This window comes from Poecilia reticulata, linkage group LG15, assembly GCF_000633615.1.
Source record: "Poecilia reticulata strain Guanapo linkage group LG15, Guppy_female_1.0+MT, whole genome shotgun sequence".
NCBI lineage: Eukaryota > Metazoa > Chordata > Actinopteri > Cyprinodontiformes > Poeciliidae > Poecilia > Poecilia reticulata.
In genome coordinates, this window is record NC_024345.1 from 10595430 (window position 1) to 10603810 (window position 8381).

General features: G+C 40.3%; 3 protein-coding genes across 8 annotated transcripts in view; 2 read left to right on the plus strand and 1 right to left on the minus strand.

Annotated features, from left to right (window-relative positions):
* LOC108166959 (uncharacterized abhydrolase domain-containing protein DDB_G0269086-like) overlaps positions 1–1137 on the plus strand; it is a 1514-nt gene extending 377 nt beyond the window's left edge. For 2 of the 4 annotated variants that reach the window (XM_017308985.1, XM_017308988.1), the window contains exon 2: positions 1–1137. In XM_017308985.1, coding sequence (XP_017164474.1) covers positions 1–240 — 240 coding nt within the window. In that variant the 3' untranslated portion in view covers positions 241–1137. The other 2 variants (XM_017308987.1, XM_017308986.1) reach the window with 2 other exon arrangements.
* pcnx2 (pecanex 2) overlaps positions 1–3566 on the plus strand; it is a 28715-nt gene extending 25149 nt beyond the window's left edge. For all 3 annotated transcript variants that reach the window (XM_008429195.2, XM_008429194.2, XM_008429196.2), the window contains exons 36-40: positions 1144–1322; positions 1944–2110; positions 2193–2267; positions 2366–2542; positions 3170–3566. In XM_008429195.2, coding sequence (XP_008427417.2) covers positions 1144–1322; positions 1944–2110; positions 2193–2267; positions 2366–2542; positions 3170–3343 — 772 coding nt within the window. In that variant the 3' untranslated portion in view covers positions 3344–3566. The remainder of the gene's footprint in view (positions 1–1143; positions 1323–1943; positions 2111–2192; positions 2268–2365; positions 2543–3169) is intronic.
* rgs17 (regulator of G protein signaling 17) overlaps positions 23–8381 on the minus strand; it is a 49311-nt gene continuing 40952 nt past the window's right edge. The window contains exon 8 of the mRNA XM_008429191.2: positions 23–103. The gene's annotated coding sequence lies outside the window, so the exon portion shown is untranslated. The remainder of the gene's footprint in view (positions 104–8381) is intronic.

The following is an 8381-nucleotide window of genomic DNA, read 5'->3' on the forward strand; positions in this document are numbered from 1 at the left end:
ATGGTGGAGAAGCAGAAACGGATGGTGGAGAAGCAGAAACCGATCGTGGTGAAGCAGAAACCCATGGTGGAGAAGCAGAAACCGATCGTGGTGAAGCAGAAACCTATGCTGGAGAAGCAGAAACCGATCGTGGTGAAACAAAAACCGATGGTTGAGAAGCAGAAACCGATGGTGGAGAAGCAGAAACCGATCGTGGTGAAGAAGAAACATTCAATATTTATTGAAATTTTGGCTGATTGAATATAACATTTTTGTTACAAATAATTGGAGAAATCATGTCAGGATAGTATCATTGTGATAGGAGAGCTGGGAAAGCAGCCACGGAAAAAAAAATCCAGTTTCTGAGTACTACATTTGTCAAACCCATCATTTATAGAAGTTCTCTGGAAATCTTCAAAAGTCACTTGAGCCATTTCCTAAGGCTTGGCTCTTTTAGAACTGGAGGCGAGCTATAACGCGCATTATGCTAACCTCATAAAGCGCTCGTTCAGCTGGTTGTGTTATAGAATGAATTTCTCTGGAAAAGGACTGCGCTGTAATTGTTGTGCTCTGGCTCCCTGCAGGCTGACTGAGTGCTTCACTGAGGATTTACAGATATTGACTCCCAGTGCCGGGGAGGGACTCTGCCAAGTTGATGTAGTTTTAAATACACATGCAGGGACAGTGAGGGTGCGCGTCTGGGAGACAGAGATTACAGAGAAGATGGAGAGGGAAATGGACTTTCTGCTCTTGCAGCTGCGTTGCTTTTCATTTCTCTCTTTAAAAAAAATTTTTTTTTAGCTTTAATAAATCATGTAGTCTCTGTTTTGCTGCTGATCACTGTCAGATATCCGTCTTTGCGGCTGCACCGTTCTCTTTTGGGTTTTCTCAGGTCCTAAATGTCTTTCCGGACAGGACCAAAGTGTCTCTGAGATCACGTCTTCATTCGAAGGTGTTGCTTTCTTTTCACCGAGCGTTAAAATAGATTTTTGTCTCATCATTCAGAATGTATTTTCACACACGTTCCCACAGTTTCGCAACATTCAGCCACCTGGGATTGTCGAAGCTTGCAGATTTTTTGATGGCGCATCGCCGTCTTGCTTCTGCAGCACTGACATAAATAAATAAACAGGAGGTCTGTGTGTGTGTGTGTTTGTCCTGCAGAGTGCGTAAGGACAACCTGACCAGCTGCAACAGCGGCGTGAACATGGAGGACGTGGACTGCGGTGCCGGCGGTTCCTCCTCGCTGAGCCACAACCGGCCGTCCTCTGTCACGTCAAACAGCCTGAGCCTCTACCAGCACAGAGCGCGGACGACGCACAGCCACAGGCATCACAACACGGGTACATGACCAACACACACACACACACACACGCACACACACCCCTCACTGAACCACAAGCCATAGAACGTCTCTGTGGTGCCTCTGAAAAAAGACTTCATTTGTGTTTTTGGTTTTACAGAAATGTGAAAAAAAGTATCCATCCCTGATCGATTTCCTCTGGTTCGATGTTTCATATTGAACACATTTTTAATATCAGACTAAGATTAGCTGACTAAACACCATAAAGCTCTTTCCAAGTGATGCTTTCATCTGTTAAAAGTCAACAGTGACTTAAACCAACCAGGAACATTTCTTTATTAAGATTTTAAATATTTAAAAACGGCGCTAAAAAAGAAACTACACGTAAAATTTTACACATTATGAAACATTTACTATATGTAACTAACTTTGTAAAAATACTTAACCAACAGCTGGTGTCCTGGTATGATTTTGTTCTCTGAGAATGATTGGGGTTAGATTTAATTTTTTACAAATTTTCATTTTGTAAAAAGACAAAAATGTTCTTGAATAGAAATTATGTAAAGGATTAAGGGATAAAAAAAAAAAGCTCCAAATAAATGAACACGTCTCTGCATCCTTTAAAGACTTGATTTGTGTCTCTGCGCTTCTGTTCCCTCAGGAAGGAGAGAATACCGCAGTCGGTCTGTGCAACCTCAGAGTCAACGCCCTCCCGTAACCAGCCAATCAGGTCCCATCCTGGACTCTGGCTCCGCCCACGGTCTGGTCCAGCGTCTGTCCAACAGTCAGCTGTCCTTTAATACTTCCATCGCCTCCATTTTCTCTCAGGTAAACACGTTTGTTCCTAGCGACCAGCAGATGCCTCGGTGAAGTCTCTCTAAAGGAGTAACTAGGCTTTTGTTTTCTTCAGGTCCCTCGTCTGTCCGGAGCAGGAGGGATCAGCTCTCAGCTTCAGGCAGCGCAGCATCAGCAGCGCTCCAGTCAGGTGCCACCTTCATCTACCCCTCATTCATACTCTGTACCTAAAAAAAAACACCATCTCACCGTTTTTTGGGATTTCTCCCCCCCCACGTCTCATCCCAGGTCTCTTCATCTTCGTCCACACTCAGCCTTCTGTTCGGGAAACGCAGCTTCTCCAGCGGCCTGGTCATCTCTGGCCTGTCCGCTGCCGAAGGCGGCAACACCACCGACACGCAGTCCTCGTCCAGCGTCAACATCGCCGTCGGGCCTTCGCACAGGTCCAGCAGCAGAGCCACGCAGGTTAGGACGACGTCATGGAAGCTTGTCGTGATGCAAACGTGAATGCGTTTTATTGGGAATTTATCTCTGAAAGTCTGAAACTTGCTGGATGCTGTTTCAGCCCTCTTTTACGCCGATACCCCTAAATCAAGGCGGTGCAATCTGCGGCTCTGTAGCTGCAAGTGGCACTTTGGACCTTCCGCAATGGTTTCTTAATGATTTGACTAAAGTCATAGCCCCAAAAACAAGCATCGATTCTGTCACTATCCTAAAATCATTTTTTGCCAATTTTTTGTTCTTTTTTTGCCTAAAATATCTTACGGAAAGAAATAAGTCATTTTTGTATTTATTTTTTTCCCACAAAATAACTTTTTGTGTGATTTCTATCACTAGCCTGCACACAGCAACTACATTTAACCATATTTATTGATATTTATTGATGCTCTCATTGAACAATCAGTGGAGAGGATAGGAAAGCTAACAATCACGAGAATACGTGCATCATTAATTAGAATATATCATGACAGCAACAAATCAACAATCTGATCACAATAAGAAATTAATTTCAATAAATGATAAACGGGGGATAAATGCCCACTCCTGTGTGCAGGCGCATGAAATGCCTAAACGTCTCCGTTTCTCCTGCAGTGGACCTCGGAGCCATACGAGAGCATAGACGCATCCAACTCCAATGCCGCCGTGACGGTGAGGGAGGGCGGCCAGTCGAGCGATCAAGGCTTCAGTCAGGGACTGGACAAGACCCAGGAGGAATCTGCATCTGCCTCAACAGCTCCGGAGCCAGCTGATCAAAAGACTGTCTGAGAAGAGATGGAGGACTGTGTGGGAAGGAACACATGCATACAGAATGGAGAAAGAGAAAGAGAGAAAGAGAGAGAGAGAGAGAGAAAGAGAGAGAGAGCCCATGCACACAAACCTGCCTTCTCCCTTTATCCTCAGCATGTGGTCTCACCTTGTTGTTTGAATGTAAAGTCTGAAAAAACAGATCTCTGATCTGGTTGATGAAATAAATACATTTTTGAATGAAGCTGCCTCCTCCTATGACAATTAGTAGATCTTATATCATTACAATTACAGTTTTTTTTCTCATAATTATCATTAATGCACTAAAAATGAAGCTTCACATTGCCTAATGTTGTATTTAAGGCTTAAACAGTTCAATTTATACAACTCAAAGGATATAATGTTAGTGGATTGTGAGTTGTCTTCTCTTCTAGAATAATTCCTGTGGGTTTATTTTTATTTATTTTTTTTTTTAAGCCTGTCAGATAATAGCCCGCTATGTAGCAGCATGCCATGTTCCAGCATCCATTATCACTTCTAATCCCCTGGGACTTGTTGATGGACTGCAGTGCATCTAATACAGCCTGATGGGGGGGGGTGAAAAGCTTTCAAATGACTGAGGATTACACTTGACATTTGTTCACATATATCAATATTAATATTATGAAAAAGTTTACATAACAGGAACGTTGAGGAAAACTGCACTATATGAGGTGTGATGATTGTTTTCAGGGTTCCGTACTTAATGTTCCAAGTTGGAAGAGTTTCTTCTTCTGTATTGTTCCTTTATTTCTACTGTATTGTAGAAATGTATACAGTGCTGGGGATATTTCTTGACAAACCCTATGAATAAGAGCATTCAAATCAATTCATGTTTAATTGCAGCTACATAGGTCGCTAATGCTAGTTTCTCGTTGCCTCCGCTGCAGGTTTTAGGGCCTGGACACTGAGATGGCCAAGGAAGAAGGGGATTTTGCATGAAATGAACCATTTCTATTTTGATATGAACGTCCTGCCACATCATCCAATAGCATTAATACGTTTTTTTTTTTAATAGAGTGCAGCAGATTTTTATGGGGTTTTTTCTCTCGTATTTCAAACTGTTTAGAAGTCAGGCAATCCAACTAAATTCCCCGGGTCTTTGGATATGGAACTGAACAAACCATGACTTTTGGTTTGTTCACCTGAGAATCCTGCATCAGTTCCAGACTTTAACCTCAGATAAGCTGAGGTCATGATCTGAAACGTGATCTGGAGTGGCCTAGTCAATGCATGGACTTGAACCTAACTGGGAATGCCGTGGCGCCATCTTAAAAAGGTCCTTCTAATGTCTCCAATGTGGCCGAGGTAAAACAACTCTGCAAAGATGAGAGGGGGGGAAAAAATTCCTTCACAGCGATGTTTGCCGTCAACAAGACCAGGTCAGTTTGAATTGCTTTCATATTTAAAAAAACAAAATGTATTGTCTTTGTCTGCTATTCTAATTTGGATGACGCTCTAAAAACATTTAAATGTAGCAAAAATGCAGGGAGTTTTCAAAACATCACAGGGTTACACACAAAAGTAAAAAAAAAAAAAGATAAATATATGACATACATTTCCAGTATCACCCACAAAAGAACAACCCAATCACATTTGGCAAAAATCTATTAATAAACTCTTTATTGTAAGTTGTTACATTTAGATTTCTCTCTCTAGCAGCACTATTCAAATTACAGATATTCAAGGGCAGTAACCATAGACTGTAGTTCTCTCTTAATGCAAGATGTCATCATGTAAACAAAGACAGACACAGAAGATAAGTAGAGTAAAATGTACCACAACATGGGCAAGCTGCTAATGTGACAATAACTCATGTAAGGTTCAAAGGACAACTTTTGTGTCTTTTGAGATAAAATGTGACTGGTCCAGCATACAAAGAAATCAGAAATGGTGTACAGCATCTTCTTACAGTTTTTGTTGTTGTTATTGTTTGTTTTGTTGGAAACGGTGTGATCACTTGCCACCTGCATGAGGCGTGTTGCTAAATGTTTATCACCGGGTTTACAGAGGTTGGTGGAGGGATGGTTCAGAGAAACCAAACAAATCCGTGACAGCCAACATAAGTAGGACGTGTAACAGGATTATTTTAGTGCAACAGAACTTGTGATTAAACATTCCAACAATTTCTTTTGACCTCTTTACACTATATCCAAAGACACGTTATAAATATGGCACATTATATCCATCGAGAAGCGCTGATCCTGTACTTTACTGGACAGTTGTACTGCCCACAAAAATCAGTAATGCAACTTGGATTTTACAACCCATTCTCTTTTGCAACTTTTACATTACTTTTAAATATTTTTTGAATAACATTTTTGCAAAAGTGCTCATTTAAGCTCCAAGTCAAACGAAGGCCAAGCTAGCAGCTAGTTAGCTCAGCTCACCTTTTATCTGCCATGGGACAAAGTTTAGTAATTTTCCAGCCACAAATCATAAAATAATTTTTTGGATAGCTAATTCTTGTCCAAATGAAACAGAACAAATACAAATTGGCTTACAGAGCGAGTACAGACGTTTAAGGTGACTAGCTTTAGCTTGCTAGTTTTGAGGCTAGCAACCCGCTGCTAGCTTCACTTTTACATGTAGAGCAGAAATCTGACTTAATTTGCTTCTCTGACTCCACTCTGTTACATTTCCACAACTGTTTCTTTTACAACAACTTTAACAGTAAATGTTTTTTTTGCTTTTTTTTATCTAATGTCTACAAACACTGGAGTGCAAATAATATCCAAACTGCACCATCATGCATGGGTTTGCCAATACTAACCTAATTTAGAAGAATGTATAAGCCATGTAAAGCTAAGTGTTTTGAACCGTGTTCACACTTAGATTTTGTAGCACAGCGTTATGTTGCCGCACGATGAGGGTAAATGAGTCTGTTCAATGCTACACTTCCAAGCAGATTTTCAGTTTTGCCCCGGTGTACTGTACATCTCAAGGTCATGATGAACAGCAATCAAATTCTGGAGCAACACAAACCCTGAATAATAGGAGCACAGTGCTTTGAGATGTTATCAGCATGACTCAAATATGTGTTTCTACAGAGACTACTATCTTTTTTTCTCCTTTTTTTTTTATCTGTAAATTTTACTTCTGAAAATCTATCAAATGTCAGTGAGTCCACCGACTCCGCTTTCATATATTTAAAATATACAGCTGTGTTCAAAACAATAGCCGGCCAACGCTGCTAACCAGCTCAATCCCATAACACGACTGCTGCTAGCTATGTAATTAAACCTTTATTTCAAAGGGTGTGTTCAAATTAGTGTCAATGTGGCGTTCAATCGATGAGGACATTCGGTGAATTCGTTAAATGGGTTGTTCTTGAAATTGTTAAAGTAAACAGGGGAGGTACAAAAATGGATACAGTGGAAAATGACAGCCTCTCCAGCTAAAATGATTTTGAGTGCTGTAGCAGTTGGAAGAAGCCTAGAAGAAACTAGAAAGTCTGAAGTGAACAGGTGACGAGGTCACATTTTGACCAAGAGCACACTGACTGGTCTGGTCTGATGGAAGTAAGATCGGGGGCTCGTTATGTGGATGTTTGCCGTTCTGTAATGTTGGGTGTAATTTATCTCTAACACAAGGGATAATGGATCAGTTAAAGGACAACTAAAATGACGTTGTGTTGTAGGGAACGCCCTTAAAACTGGTGTTTCAAAAGGACAATGAGCACAAATACACCAGCAAGCAGACTGTGTCTTAGTTCCAGACCAGAAAGATTTTTTCTTTATGGTGTGTTCATCCCAATCTACAGACTCAAAGTAATCTAAGAGTAAGTCAAAATGATATTTGTAAGGCAAAACCTAAAAAAAAAAAAAGAAGACAAAGGTCTTGGAGTAGTGGAATGTAGTCCAATAATCTCAAGTTGGTCAACTTCATTCAACACATATGTGGAGCAGTTTCAGAAATAGTCGTTCCAGAACTTCACATTAGGTCAGTTAGTCAAAGGAAAGTTAAATGTTCAAAAAGTCTATCTATATGATTCCCCCGCTTCCTAGAGTAATAACAAATATGACAGTTTTGTTCTGATTTCAAATCGCAGGTTCAGTGCACGTATGAAAATAAAATGTATTACAAACATTTTGAGACCTACTCATTTTTCTTCAACAAACTATTATTTTGAACACAACTGTAAACGACCACAAAAATCCAAAATGTCTTCATTTGCATAAATAAAACAATCAGTCTTTTTTTTTTTCTCTCCCCCCCCTCCAAATTTTGTAAAGTAGCCAGGGGAATTCGGGCGAGACAGAAATCTTGATCAAACGTTCCCGTCTCGGAAAAGCTCTTTGAATCATGCATGTGACAACAGCCGACGACTGTAAATCGTTTAAAAAAACAAAACAAAAACAAAAAAACAGAGTGGGTCATTACGTCATTCTGGCAATTCATGAAACACTCGAAACTATAATCAAGTACCCATAGCTGTCTCTCTTAGTCAAACATACTAGAAGAAAAATATGAACCTCTTAAAAGAGTTTCTCATATTTTGAAATGTCTGCATACTGCAGTACTTGAATACATACTCATACAGTATCGTTTATAGCAAATAACTGAATTATTTCATTTATTTAGCACAAAGCATGCTGAATAGAAAAAAGTGTCACTTTTAAAATAGTCTAAAGTGACTCGTCTTTTTCAACGTTCTCGTTCGCAGCTTGTTCCTCGACAGCTGCGGTCTATCTACAAAGGCATGACAAGAACCAAGAAGTTTAGGCATCTAAATCAATAAAGAGAAAAGTGATTGCCTTAAACTGTTCCTAGCCAACTTCAAGGAGCACCTGCACAGACGTGATCTCTTCCCTAGAGAAGCACAAAACGCCTCAGGAAGAGGCATCGAAAAGACCGGATGAGGGAGCGGGAACTCATGTACGAGGAGCACAGCATCAGCGTCGTTTTTTTTTTTTTTTTTTTTCTGATGTTAAATGGGGCCGTTTCCGCCTCGACTGCTTTCAGTGATGTCATGTGTGACACGATACTTTTAAGACATGGTAAAAAAAAAAATTCTTTT